Source organism: Crocuta crocuta, unplaced genomic scaffold (genome assembly GCF_008692635.1).
Source record: "Crocuta crocuta isolate KB4526 unplaced genomic scaffold, BGI_CrCroc_1.0 scaffold430, whole genome shotgun sequence".
In the NCBI taxonomy this organism is placed as follows: domain Eukaryota; kingdom Metazoa; phylum Chordata; class Mammalia; order Carnivora; family Hyaenidae; genus Crocuta; species Crocuta crocuta.
The window spans coordinates 3,315,724-3,330,602 of NW_027527934.1; the positions used below are offsets into that span (position 1 = coordinate 3,315,724).

The 14,879-nt window shown below is 41.7% G+C and overlaps 1 protein-coding gene across 2 annotated transcripts in view; it reads left to right on the plus strand.

Annotated features, from left to right (window-relative positions):
• USP39 (ubiquitin specific peptidase 39) overlaps positions 1 to 11,993 on the plus strand; it is a 30,052-nt gene extending 18,059 nt beyond the window's left edge. For both annotated transcript variants that reach the window (XM_077751934.1, XM_077751935.1), the window contains exons 10-13: positions 3,558 to 3,700; positions 8,545 to 8,680; positions 10,559 to 10,645; positions 11,487 to 11,993. In XM_077751934.1, coding sequence (XP_077608060.1) covers positions 3,558 to 3,700; positions 8,545 to 8,680; positions 10,559 to 10,645; positions 11,487 to 11,534 — 414 coding nt within the window. In that variant the 3' untranslated portion in view covers positions 11,535 to 11,993. The remainder of the gene's footprint in view (positions 1 to 3,557; positions 3,701 to 8,544; positions 8,681 to 10,558; positions 10,646 to 11,486) is intronic.
• The last annotated feature ends 2,886 nt before the right edge of the window (positions 11,994 to 14,879 follow it).

Below are 14,879 nucleotides of genomic sequence, written 5' to 3' on the forward strand. Positions count from 1 at the left end.
TCAGATATTAAATAACAACAAAAAACTCACTAAACTAAAAGAGGAGCTTTATTGGAAGGCATCTCTTTAGGGTCTTAGGGAGACTTGAACTGAGCAAGACTTGGGAAGGATGGAAGTAGGGTGAGAGGCTTCTCAGAAGTGACGGGTCTGTTGATTGTTTCTTGCACAGGCTGCCGTTCCCTTATTTCAGTCACTCCAAGGCCCAGCCTCTGCTACTCTGCTTTAGGTTTCCTAGGGGTTGAAAGGCCCATTTGAATCAGGAGTCCTTTCTGTTCAGGGACCCTGTGAATAGGCCTTTCCTTGAAAAGGCAGAATTGTGAGCTAGGCAGCCACCCTAAGACTCTCAAACACTCTTCACTAATCTCCATCACTGTTTCCATCCAGTATCCAGGTCCATTGTCACGTACTGTTAGCAAGTTTAGTAGGCAAAACAAGCCCTGGATATCCATGTACACTGGCAGCTGCCCATGTCTCTCTTTTACACACACACACACACGCACACGTGTGCACGCACACGCACAGATTGGTAAGATGTCTAATGCTGTCTTTTAGAGACTCACTTTGGGAGGGTGAAAGAGAAACCTTAGGGTTTGTGTAGCCCATTTTCTTTATTTTATGGTTTTAAGTGACAGAACCGGGAATCTAAACTCAGATTTTTCATCTGACAACTTTTTTTTTAATGTTTTTTTTTAAATTTATTTTTGAGAAAGAGAGAGAGAGAGAGACAGCATGAGCAGGGGAGGGCTAGAGAGAGAGGGAGACACAGAATCCGAAGACAGGCTCTAGGCTCTGAGCTAGCTGTCAGCACAGAGCTCGTCGCAGGGCTCAAACCCACGAACCGAGAGATAATAACCTGAGCCGAAGTCAGACGCTTAACCAGCTGAGCCACTCAGGTGCCTCAAGAGGTTTTCATCTGACTTCTTAAGCCATGCCACTTGGTCCCTCTTATTGTTTGTTCAAATTTAAGTAATATTAAGATTTAAATGTATTTAAATGTATTGATTTAAATGTGTTCTCTTTTTTTTTGCAACGTAGTTATCATTAATACCTTTATTTTTTTCATGGTGATACTATATTTAATACATATATACAAATTTTTTTCTGCTTGTTTTTTTTTATATCCAAGTTAGTTAACATACCAGTGTGATTAAATTTATTCTTACTGTAATATTACCTTAGTATACATGTAAATGTTGGTATAAGCAAGTATGAAATTTAATAAACATAAGGTATACAAACAAAACTTTGACACCAATAAAATTGATTAACGGTCCTATTACAATGTAACCTGTAGTTAAAGCCAAATTGTTCCTTGGTATATGAATGTGGTACTGATGTCCATGGTGAAATTCTTTCCCCAGGTTTTCTCAGGAATTCCTGAGAATCCTTTGTAAGTTAGGCCATGACATCATTTAGGTGTTAAATTCTTTACTAGCCTGAGAGGTGATTAAAAAGACTGCTATTTAGTCATTTATTTTAAAGTTTAGTTAGTTAATATACAGTACTTTATTGGTGTCAACGATTCATCACTTACACATAACACTCAGTGTTCATCATGAGTGCCCTCCTTAATATCTGTCACCCATCTAGTCCATCCCCTACCCACCTCCCTCTGTCACCCCTCAGTTTGTTCTCTATCATGAAGAGGCTCTTGTGGTTTGTTTCTTTCCCTCCTGAAAAGAGTGGTTTTTGATGTCAACTTGATCATAGATTCAGATGTGGGCAGTGAAATCTGTTAGCATTTACCTGATTAAATTTTTTTTTTTGCTTTTAATACAGTATTTTATTTCAACCACACAGAGGTTACTTGATACCAACAAAACAGACATTTGACATTTTTTCCAGTAGTGTTTATAAGCTTAGATGATTTACCTGAAAGATGTGTAGCTATGATGTGTGTACTGGAGATGGAAAGCTTATTTCTCCAGTGCTCTCAGGTTATGTGTCATGTGACAAGGGAACTTGATTTTTAAAAAAATAACAGCTTTATTGAGACATAACTCATACACTATACATTTAACCCATTTAAAGTTTTAATAATTCACTGGGTTTTACTATATCCATAGACATGTGCTACCACCACCACAATTAGTTGTAGAACATTATCCTCATTAGTGTTTTCATTACTCTTTGATTACTGTCGCACCCTCCTCATCTCCCCCAGCCATAGGCAACTACTAATGTACTTTCTGTCTCTATGGATTTGCCATTCTGGACATGTCCTGTAATGGAATTCTTGTAACATGTGGTCTTCCATCATTTACTTCTTCCACTTAGCATGATGCTTTCAGGGTTCATCAGTGTTGTAGCATGTACTGCTATTTCATTTCTTTTTGTGGCCAAATTATGTCCCATTGTGTGAATATACCTTATTTTGTTTATCCATTCATCAGTTGATGGATATTTGGGATTGTTTCTACCTTTTGGCTACTATGAATAATGCTGCCATAAATATCAGTCTATATAGGTTGTTCTGTGAACATATTTTCATTTCTTTAGAGTGGTAATGAAGAAGTGGAATTGCTGGGCTATATGGTAACTCTTATGTTTAGCCATTTGTGGAACTGCCAGACTATTCTCCAGAGCGGCTGCACCATGTTGTATTCCCATCAGCACTATGTGAGGGCTCCAGTGTGTCTACATCTTCACCAACACTTGTGAATTTACAACACTTGTGTATATATTTCACACTCGTGAAATATAACACTTTGTATTATATTAGTCATCAGTAAATGATGACTAATGTTAGCATCTTTTTATATGCTCTTTGGACATTTGTATATCATCTTTGGAGAAATGTCTATTCAAGTCCTTTGTACATTTTTTAATTGGGTTAAAAAATCTTTTATTGAGTTGTAAGAATGCTTTATATAATCTAGATACTGACCCTTATCACATGTCTGATTTTACAAACATTTTCTTAGATAGATTGCATTTTCACCGTCTTGATAGTATCATTTGAAGCACAGAAGTTTCAAGTTTTGATGAAATACTGTCTAGGTGTTCTTTTGAAGTGTGTGATTTTGTTTTCATATGTAAGAATCCGTTGTCAAATCATAGGTCATGAAAATTTACCCTTATGTTTTCTTCTAAGACTTGTAGTTTCAGTTCTTCCATCTGCTGGAATATCCTTATTGATGAAGGGGCTGCTCACTGCTTCAGAAGCACTTGTTCCATGGCTCTTTGCTTCTAATGAATAATCAGCAAGTTCTTCCTTACTGTGAATTAAATGAGGCTCTCCTGGTTTTAATTCTGTAGCTCTTAACAGATCCTCTTTTTCATTTGACATTTTTGTTTTCCTTGTAGAAAGGAATACCCATATTGTTCTGGGTAGAATTCAGCACTATGCTCATGCGCTGGCTTAAACATGGCCCACACTTGTATTGTAGGCAGTCTTAGCCATGTTTCTCTTCCTAAGACTTTGGAGGGCTTGTGATCAGGTGGCTTCAGAATTCTTAAGTGTAAGGTGGAATTATATTTAAAAATCCAAACCAAAACAAAACTCCTGTCCTTATACTCCAACACTAATTTGATAATTTCTTTTCCTCTTTCTCTAGGAATATAAGACCTACAAGGAAAACTTTCTAAAGCGCTTCCAGCTCACCAAGCTGCCTCCGTATCTAATCTTTTGTATTAAGAGATTCACTAAGAACAATTTCTTTGTGGAGAAGAATCCAACTATTGTCAACTTCCCTATTACGTGAGTATTTCCCTGCTTCTTACTCTTGCAGGGAGTGAGCCTGAATTCTTCATATTTTTATACCATTATTAATTTTGGACTGTCTTACTTAAAGATTGCTGGGAACAGAGCCTACATATACTATGTAAGTTAAGAGTTCTTGTTGGAAGTATACAAATATTTCAGGGACCTCAGGGATAGATGTGTCCTTAGAGGCAGTCCTCCTTTTTCCTTCTTGCCTGTTGCTTGCTGGGAAATGTAGTCTTTCAGTGTAGGGAAAACTGGGTGAGAGCAGGGCAGGACAGGTAGGATTCTGCCTGGCTTCGAAGATGACCCCGAGCCTGTCCATCTATTTGCTGCTCATTGCATCTTCTTGCATACTGTGGTTAGGCATAGACAGTGGTTCCAGATTTGTCTTGCCATCTTGGGGTCCTTCTATCTTATTTTTTCCCCAGAAGGTAAAATCTGAATTGTGTTTAATTTCTCCTTATTGGTGAGAAAGAGAAATTTTGATGTATAGTCTTATTTTACTGTGCAGTTGTCTCTTTATGAACATTTATGAGTATTTTAATGCAAACTGGGAGGAGTTGTACCAAAAGCTTTTGATTTGCTACTTTCTAACTCAGAAATCTGCAAGATCCTTGGTTTTCAGTTCTCAAGAGACCTTGTTTTCATACTCTAAAGAAGGTATTTCTGAGAACATGGAGAGACCTGGTGGTCAGGCTAGCAGGAGGAAGGGTAGGTCTCTGTGTGCTGGCATTTAGGTAAGGGAAGAGTGGAGCCCTAAGGCACTCTCTTATTGAGAAGGATTTAAGTGGGTATATGATAGGATTAACTTGATGTGTAGCTCATTCCGGTTGTTGTTTTTAAACCTGCACAAAGTAATTTGGGAGCTGTAATGTATAAATGCTCATCCCTTCTTTTTTTCTCTCTCCATCCATCTTCGGTTCTCAGTTGCCCAAACCATACCATGACTGTCAATTTTCACTTTTGAAAATGGTTCCATGGGGTTCCTGGCTGGCTCAGTTTGTGGAGTATGCCACTCTTGATCTTGGGGTTGTAAGTTTGAGTTTCTTGTTGGGTGTAGAGATTACTTAAAAAAGTAAGGTAAAAAACTTAAAAAAAAAGTTCTAGATCTTAATTATTTGTAATGTTTAAGAGGATAGTATCTGAAGTTAAAGAGGCCGAGTTCTGTGCCGTCCTAGCTGTGTGACTTTGGACAGGTCGTTTGCGTATTTTCTGGATGTAGTCTCACATGGATAAAATGAGAGCCCTAGGGGTCCTTCCAAGTGTAGCATTTTATTTTTCCTGGGTCCATGATCACCAAGAATCTGAGAACAGTTGAGGGGGTGAGGAGAGAAAACCTTTGTAGTTAGCACTACAGGGGAATCTCTTACTCGCTTTTCCTGTACTCTTCTTCCTGTTTTTCACTAGCATCTTGTCTGTGACAAATAGCATGAAATTGGGGGCCCTGAAAGCCAACTCTCTGCCACCCTGAGTGGGACCACAGAGTCTTCCTTTGATAGCCCATGTATTGGGGATTTCTTTCAGAACTGGACTCTTGTGAATTGTAACAGTACAGTGTGTTCCTGGTAGGAGGGCGTGCTCTTGACTCTAGGGCAGTCCTGGGGAAGGAGGACTGTGTATTGATAATGGCTCCAACTCAGTCACCACAGAGATGTCCATTAAGGAAGAAGACCCTTGTTGGGATGAGCACTGGGTGTTATATGTAAGTGATAAATCACTAAATTCTATTCCTGAAATCATTATTACACTATATGTTAACAACCTTGGATAAAATTTTTAAAAATAATTAAATAACAAAAAAAGAAAAGGGTCCTTTTCAAGAAGTAGAGACTGGCTAATCTGAAATTGTATTACTCTACAAGTAATTACAGTGCATGAAGTACTTAAAGTGCAGGTTTCCAGAATTAGTCTCCAAAAGGGTAACTAGTTAAGAAGTTACCTTTTTCTCAACTTCTCCAAGTAGGCTTTCCAAAGGACCAACTACTGAAGTCAGTTACCAAAAACCTAAATGCCAACTGGTAGCCAAATAAACACCCCATGCAATATAAAAGAAACTAACTACCTTTATTTGATATGTCGTTTGCAAATATCTTCTCCCATTCTGTCGGTTGCCTTTTAGTTTTGCTGATTGTTTCCTTTGCTGTGCTGAAGCTCTTTGTCTTCATGAGGTCCCAGTAGTTCAGTTTTGGCTTTTGTTTCCCTTGTCTTTGGAGACAGGTATGGTAAGAAGTTGCTGTGGCTGAGGTCAAAGTTGTTGCCTGTTTTCTTCTCTGAGGTTTTGATGGCTTCTGTCTTATGTTTAGGTCTTTCATCCACTTTGAATTTATTTTTTGTGTATGGTGTAAGAAAGTGGTCCAGGTTCATTCTTCTGCATGTCGCTGTCCAGTTTTCCCAACACCATTTGCTGAAGAGACTTTTTTCCATTGGATATTCTTCCCTGCTTTGTCAAAGACTAGTTGGCCATACATTTGTGGATCCATTTCTGGGTTCTCTATTCTGTTCCATTGATCTGAGTGTCTGTTTTTGCACCAGTACCATACTGTCTTGATGATCACAGCATTATAATACAGCTTGATGTCTGGAACTGTGATGCCTCCAGCTTTGGTTTTCTTTTTCAGGACTGCTTTGACTATTCAGGGTCTTTTCTGGATCCATACAAATTTTAAGATTGTTCCTTCTAGCTCTGTGAAGAATGCTGGTGTTAAGTTTGATAGGGATTGAGAAAAGGACCCTTTCCATACCTAATTTTTCTTTTGTGTTTTATTCATTACACATCTTTTTATTACCAGAGATCAGTCAGACTTGCAGTGATTAGATGCCTTCTGCTCATTTGGAGATAGGGGTTTGGGGAGCACTTCCAAGGTTTAAAGTTGCACTTCCAGCTAATGAGGTGTTCTCTAAATTGGACTGTTTCTGATTGGGAGATGAATGTGGTATGCTCCTCTGGCTAATCTAAAACAAAATGATTTAACATGTATTCGCTTATTTTTGCCACTTCAACAGATGTAGGTTCAGTTATGAGAACTTGAGTATTAATACCCCTGAGGATTTCTCTAGGACTCGTTCAGACAAACAAGTGTGGACAGCTGTTGTTAAAGCTGAGGAGAAGCTAGCATGGAAAGACAGCTCTTAGCAGCCAGTAGGTATTCTGGCTCTGGGGCTCATATGGATTTCTTGGGACTCATATCTGAATTGTCTTTAACAATAGGAGCACCTGGGTGGCTCAGTGAGTTGAGTGTCTGACTTTGGCTCAGGTCAGGATCTTAACTGTTCGTGAGTTCAAGCCCTGTGTTGGGCTCTGTGCTGACAGAGCCTGCTTTAGATTTTGTGTTTCCCTCGCTTTCCACCCCTCCCCAACTTGTGCTCTGTCTTTCTCTGTCTCTTTCTCTCTCAAAAATAAACAGTAAAAAAGAAAAAATTAAATTCTTTTAACAATAAATGTTGCAATCTGTATGGCACACTGTCTGTAGAAATAAATAGCTATCACTAGAGTGCAGAAAGCTATGTAATACTATTAGAGCCAAGTTGCATGTTTGTTTATTAACACATGGTTTATATAGAAAAGGTTTTGTATTTTTGGATAGGTAATATATTCACAGTCTAAAATTCAAAGGGAGATACACATCTGGAAGTGACCATAGATATGACCACTTGTTATCATTTCTTATAGATCCTTCAGATGATGATGCTATTGTAGATCATGTTTTGAGTGGTGGTACCTCGGACAGTACCATATCCATTCTACAGAGATTAGAAGCATGATACATTTTCTCTTACTCATGTTCACTGTCACTCTGTTTCCCTGTTTAACTCTTGGGATGTTCTTCACAACTGTTTTTGTTGCATCTTCATAGTTAACATTTATCATAGCACTTTACTCTGGGATAACTGATATGTTTATACGTCAGCCAATGGATGAAATCCAACAAGTAAAACACAAAGGGAGATTTTATTCCAGATTCAAGAATGCTTCTCTATATTTGAAAGTGAATGTTGAGATATTAAAAATAAAATTGATATTTCTGAGTCCCATTGAAAGAACATAGTCAGTAGTTTCTTTCAGCAACCAGAACTGGAAATCAGGAAGCTGTGGAGTAGCCACGGTGGGCCACATAAAGAAGAGAAAGCTGGGCTGTCAAAGGAAGGGAAGAACAAAGCTGATATCAGAAGCAGAAGAGAGGGGAAGTGGCTCCCTTGGATCTTGCTGCTTCTCCAGGGCTTGGTTTTAGCTGCATATCCCAGTCTGAACATCTTGAGTAAATTCCCCTTTTGTGCTGAAGCTACTGGTCTGCCTGGTTTGCCATACTGAAACAGTTAAAATGATCATGTACAGTGAACTCATAGAATCGTAATGTCAGGCCCTCCACAGCCAGACGCTAGGGACCGGGCATCCCCAAACACTGTGGCTGTGGGGTTCCTGGAGGGGGCAGAGGGTGACGTGTTAGACTTGTCATCTCCCTTCATCTCGCTGCCTCAGAGGAGATGGTGATGCTCATTCTCATATCGCACAAGAGCCTTTGGTTGTGTAACCTGCTTAAACGCGCACATGGCTCTGAAGGGTAGAGCCCTCATTCCAGTTCTAATCTGAAGGACTCTAGGCTGTGCGGTTTTAGTTAGATGTGCTTCTAAAATGTATTTTCCCTGTAGAGCCAGTCTTTCTAGTTTGACTCATTTTTGTGGCCACATAAGTGAATTTACCCAGCCTGGGCTTCCGTGGCTCTGTAAGCCTGTCTTGTTCCAGGTCCTTTAGGGTCTAGTAGCTCTGCAGCCGCCTGGTTGGGACAGCTGGCTTCTGTAGGCTTTGTCTGATTGTTTGGCTTTATTTTCATCATCACCAGAAATGTGGATCTGAGAGAATACTTGTCTGAAGAAGTACAAGCAGTACACAAAAATACCACGTACGACCTCATCGCCAACATCGTACATGACGGCAAGCCCTCTGAGGGCTCCTACCGGATCCATGTGCTTCATCATGTGAGTCGTAAAAATGGTGGCGGTTCCTTTGATATTTCAGTGGGCGGCTCTCTTCAGTGTGTCCTGTCTTGGCCTTGACTTTGGCAAGGCTATTGGCAGTGCTATTCTGCAAGTAATAGCACTGTCAGTGGTTAGTTTCAGGCAGTGGTTCTCAATTGTGGCTGCGCATTAGACTCACCTAGGGAGATTTTAAAATCCTGATGCCTGGGCCACTCCAGGCCAGTTACATTAGAACAGTGGAATTTGTGCCTGTTGGTTTTCACCTGGAATAGAGGCCAGGGATGCTGCTAAATGTCCTACAGTGCACCGGCAGCCCCGTAACAATTAATTATCTGGCTCAAAATGTCAGTCAGTCAGACTGCATTAGATTATCAGGAGCCAGGCATCACGATGTTTAATGTTATACAGGAGATACCATTGTAAGCCAAGATTGAACACCACTGTCCTAGACTAGAGCCTTACCACCTGAAGTAGAATGAATCCTTGATCTAGCAGCATTGACATCTATGAGACCTCACTAGAAATGTGGAATCTTAGGCTCCACCCAAACCTATTGAATCAGAATCCACATTTTAACAAGACTTTTGGTATGTAATTGAAGTTTATGAAGCACTGGTCTAAAGGCTCCCTTTCAGCTAAAAATACTTTTTTGAATTTGTCTCAAACTGCAAATGAATGAATAATGTACTTAAGATATATTTGGTATCACACAGGTTATTAACACAGATTGTTTTAATTTGATGAATCATCTGGGACTGTGGGTTTAATAATAACTAGCTCTGCTTGTCAAGCATTTTACTGTGCACTAGGAAGTGTGCCAAGTGCTAAATGTATGTTCATCTCATTTGTACTTTTAAAACACACCTGTAATGGTGTTATATGGTACTATTCTTTTCTCTCTCTCTTTTTTTTTTTAGTATTTATTAAAAAAAATTTTTTTTAATGTTTATTCATTTTTTTAAGGGACAGAGACAGAGCGTGAGTAGCGGAGGGGCAGAAAGAGAGGGAGACACAGAATCCAAAGCAGACACCAGGCTCTGTCAGCACAGAGCCTGATGCAGGGCTTGAACCCACAAACTGTGAGATCATGACTTGAGCTGAACTTGGATGCTTAACCCAGATAATTAGTTTCACCATGTTCTTAACCACTCCTTGAAACAGGAGTGGGGACTTGATTATGTGATCTTGAGCTTTTGTTATGTTTTCTATATTCTGAACTATTGACTATCTGGAATATCTATAGTCTGTAGTATTTGTCTTTGGCATTTCTTTGACGTTTGGATGGATGAGGCAGGTGAGCTTCCAGAAGTGCCTCTGCTATAATCCAGTAACCTCTTTTCCCCCTTGTTTATGGCAGCGTGCAGTAAGGTAGATTTTGTTGTATTTGCAGCACTGGTTTTATAGTCCAAAGGAAATAGGTTAGAATTGTGACCAGCGTCCATGAAGGGCACTTTTTTTGGCTGTTGCTGTGTTCTCTGGCATGGGAGGTGGGAATGTCTACTTTTAAGTTTTCTTAACACTGCTCCTGCTGTGTCTAGTCTGAGAGTTATGGGCAGCAAGGTGTCACCTTAGGTGAGGAGTAGAGCGCTTCCTCTTTTGTCTCCTTATTGCCCATCTAAATTCTTAAAAGCATTGGGAGACTCCACTGTGCTTTAAGGAATCCTAGGCAGGGATTGAGTTTGCCAAGATCAGCACGCCAAAAACTCTTTAAATTGAATGATGTCAACAGAAGTCATGTACCCTCTTAATTATGACTCTTGCTGAGTGATGGTCTAGTGGCTATTCTTCTGATTTTTCTCATTTTTTGTTGCAGTCTTTGCCATCTTCACCTTTTGGTTTTAGGGAGCAGACTAACCCATCACCTCATACTTTTTGCAGGGGACAGGCAAATGGTATGAATTACAAGACCTCCAGGTGACTGACATCCTTCCCCAGATGATCACACTGTCAGAGGCTTACATTCAGGTGGGTTGGCCACAAACTTGGTGAGCATTGAACAGGAACAGAGTGTGGAGCCAGTGAGATGATTGATGTCGGTCGAGGCAGGAAGTGGAATTGAGTTAAAGCCTTCATTAGACTAGGTACCTGTTGGGATACCCTGAGGAGTGAGGTGGGGCCAAGATCAGATGGCCCTGAGAGCCCAGGAGTGATTGTCAGAAAAGAGAAGGGCAGGGAATCTTAGAAGATTTACGGATGAGCAGGGAGGTTATATGTGCGGCTCGTTAGTTTTATAGAGGTGTATGGTCTGGTTTGAAGGAGGAAGAGCTTAGAATCATCAGGACACCAACTAGCAGTCAGCTCTCAAGACTTCCCCAGCATCCTAAGGCACGTTAGCGCTCTTCGTGAACCCACCACGTGCTTTCTGCATGTCTTTATTTAAAGCATCAACGTTACTTTAACTGTCTCCTCTGTTGGATTGAGAGCTCATGGAGCAGACTGTGTCTGCTTCTCCTTATAACTGTCCTGGTACCTGGCAAAGAAGGAAGACTGAGACTAAGAAAAAGTGATAGCCTTATAAAAAAGAAGGGAGACACTTCTCATTCTAGAGAGAACTCTTTCTTTAGTGACTTGTCTACAGTTACAGGCTTAATTATGAGGTCATTTTTAGAAAGCGAGTTTGGGATGGAAAGTAAGGAGAAAGGCAAAAGGGAATTTTCTGAAAGATTATTATGAGTTAGTTTCAGGGGACATAGAGATATGGATTGGAGGGACAGGCTGGCCATTGCTTAGGGTAGAGTAGGTACTTGATAAGTATGTGTGGATTGAGTGCCGCCTCCTACATGTCTGTTGTATTCATTTCTTACAGATTTGGAAGAGGCGAGATAACGATGAAACCAACCAGCAGGGGGCTTGAAGGAGTTTTGGGCTTTGCTCCCTGGGGCTTTGACTGAAGATGTAGTAATATCAAAGCTATCGCTGAACATAGGCTGACTGGCACATTTCCTGGACCAACCCGTTTTGTGGGTTCTGGTTCTCACCAGAGTGCCAGAAGGCCCCACCCACCGGGGATGGCTTTGCACTGTCACCCAGCTGTTCTTTGATCAATTGATTATAGATTGATGCTCCCTTCTCCTTTCTGTCTAGCTCCCCTCTAGCTTCAGCAAGCCAGGACTCTTTTTACAGATGTGTGTAATTTATTTCTGGGTATCTGGGAGTATCTGAAGGACAAGATGAATATCTTCTAAACACCAGAGCCTCGGGATTCTAGGAATAAGAGCATGAAGCCAGTAACGTCCTTCTTCCATCATAGGTATTTTTCCCATGGTTCTTGATGTGTTTTTCAGAGTGAATTAAATGTTTTCCTGTTTTTAAACCAGCCTCTTGTTTTATATCCTTCCCTTAGGCTATTTATCATCTTGTAAGTGCTTTGTCATTTGGGATGCATTGTCTCTAGGTAACAAAATATTGGACTAAAAGCAATAAATTATTTTGCCTTACTAGAAGTCCAGAGGTGGGTAGTTCCAGCCTGCAGTGCAGGGGTGTGTGAGGGGGAGGGAGGGAAGGAAGGAAGGTTGGGAGAGCATCTCACTGCATTGCAGTTCTGAGAAAGCCTCAGCCAGGCCAGTGGGGAGCCAGAGCAGAGTGCTGGTCAGAAGAATGGTTCAGAGAAGGCTTTCTTCATGCTCAGTCATTGATGAGGAACAGCCTGGAGGATGATTCACCTTCATTCAATTATATAAGCTAGAAATTTATGCCGGAGTCCTCCTCCCGCTGCCCCCACTTCCTTGTCTAATCTGTTGCCAAGTCCTGTCGATTTTATTTTGTGTCTCTTGAGTCTCCCTCCTTTCACCAGCTTCCACTGTCTAGTCTAAGCTAGTGGCAGCTTAGTCCAGGTCCAGTTAGAAGAGAGAAACCACACAGTAACTTGATCAGGGAAAGCTTAATTTCAGGAATTATTAACGATAACCAGGGATTGGAGTAACGAGGGATTGGCTGGTAACAAGAGAACTCTGAAGAATGTAGGAAGAGCAGGTATAAGGAACAGCTACTACCTGGGGCTGATGTGGTGTCTGAGGCTGAGATCCCGACCTTGCTGAAGGCCTGACCGCTGGAACCTGTCAGAGCTCTCTAGTGTGTTTATGGGGAGGCGTGACCCCACAACTCTCCCAAACTGCTTGAGGAGGAGAGGAGTGGCAGGCGAAGCTGCTGTGTACCCGCAGGCAGCCAGGCACCAGAGACCTCGAGCGCCGTGGGAGCCTGCTGCTGGAGTGCACTGGACGCAGAGCCCTGTGTTCCTGTGGTGTGGCTCCAGCACCCAATGGACAAAGCATCGATGGCAGCTGGCAAGGAAAAATCGAAAGGGCTTGAATTTACCTTCACAGAGCAGGCGAAAACAGTGACTTTGGAGTTAAGAGGCACTAAACTGGTAATAGGAACAGTCCATCCCTCAGTGACTCAGCTTCCATTTACACTCCTACATCAACCTTTCCCAAAGTGAGATGCCCTAAGAGTCCTGTGTCCACTGATGACTATATTGATTACTCTTCCAATACAGTCATAGTCCCACTGAATATTCCATTACTTAAAGACTAAGTTGTGAAGTTAATTTCCAACAAGTGGCTTATAAAATGAAAGTGGAAAGAAGAGAGAAAAAATGATTTCCATCTACAAATTATCATGTGTATATAGCGAGCAAGTAGAAAAGAAAGTTACAGTCAGTGTTTCTGTAACAGGGCAAAGGCTGCAATTGATACTCATACTTTTTCCACTCCCCCTTCTGAGTCTAGTCTGCCCTCAGCCCGAGCCTGAGCTGGTTGGGAGTTCTCTACCTGGCAGGGGACTCAGATCTTCAGTCCCTAAGGACCTGACTCTTTAATCATCCTGTCCCCCACCCACTTTGGGCTGCTGTAGGTTTCCATTAACCTTTACTACTGGACATAGTCCATATTGTCTGCATTTTGTAAGAGCAACCCAATTTTATCTTGGTAATCAGGATCACTCATTCTGACAAGTAGATTACACTTTCCCCCTCCGAGCCCGCACCATTGCGTTAGTAGCATAAGGAGCCCCAAATGTCCACATGATAATCTGGTCTTCTGAGTGGAACCATTATTGTTTTCTCTGGTGGAAGCATTTCTCCCTTGGGAATGAAGATCTCTAAACCAGCAAAGCTTAAAGTTGCTGGGACAGAAGCAAAAGTCTTGCAAGGTTATTAGGTGTAATAGAGGAGTCACAGCAACATCCACTCATTTTTTAGACCCAGTATTTTGGTGATGGGGGAGAGAGCATCATATAATGTTCTTCCAGTCAAAGCATGTACTGCATCCTATAAAATGAGCACTGGCTGGCATTGGAGCTGGGTTTTCAGTAAGCCATTCTACCTTTCAGTGAGGCTAGCTCCTTCCACATGCTGGTGTATGGGTTAAGACCAGTTAGATCTATGGACACGAGCCCATTGCTGCACGTCCTTTGCTGTGAAAAGAGTTCCTGCACCAGTTGCTGCATGAAATGCCAAGATGGTTGATGAGGCATTCTGAGAATCCATGGGATGGTGTTGCTGCCAGAAACATGGGCAGGGAAGGCAAATCCATATCCAGAAGATGTTTCTATTCCTCTGAGGACACGGACAGATCTCTCCCTCCATAACAGAAGGAGTAATCGGCCTGCACCAGGGAGCTGGCTGATGCCCACGAGGAATAGTGCCTACTGAAGATCCACTGTTAATTCCTGCAGTTGGCAAATTAGATATTCAGCAGGAATACTGCTCATGCTGGAGCGGGGCGGGGAGGGGGAAGTCTGTGTTGTCAAGCCCATGTGTAAGCCTCTTTTGGCACTCAAATGTGGTATATGTTGTCTCCAGAAGCAAAAAAAAAAAAAAAAAAGCCCTGCCAAACACTGGCCATTTTTCTTTGGACCTGCCCAAGCAGGTGAAGATGTGTAGGATGTGGTGGCAGGTGCCATGAAGTGCAGCAGCCTGTCTTTCACAGAGGAGGGGATACTTTGTTATACTCTAGACCACACTGTAGACCCCCAGAAACTCCTCTGAAGTGGCAGACCCTTAAACTGTTTTAGGGTTAAATCTCACTCTCTTGTTGGCTTATGTCTTACCAAAATACCTAAAGTACTTGGGGCATCTGAGTGGCTCAGTTGGTTAAGTGTCTGACTCTTGGTTTCAGCTCAGGCCACGATCTCATGGCTTGTGGGTTTGAGCCCCACGTTGGGCTCTGCAGCTGGCAGCGTGGAGCCTGCTTGGGATTCT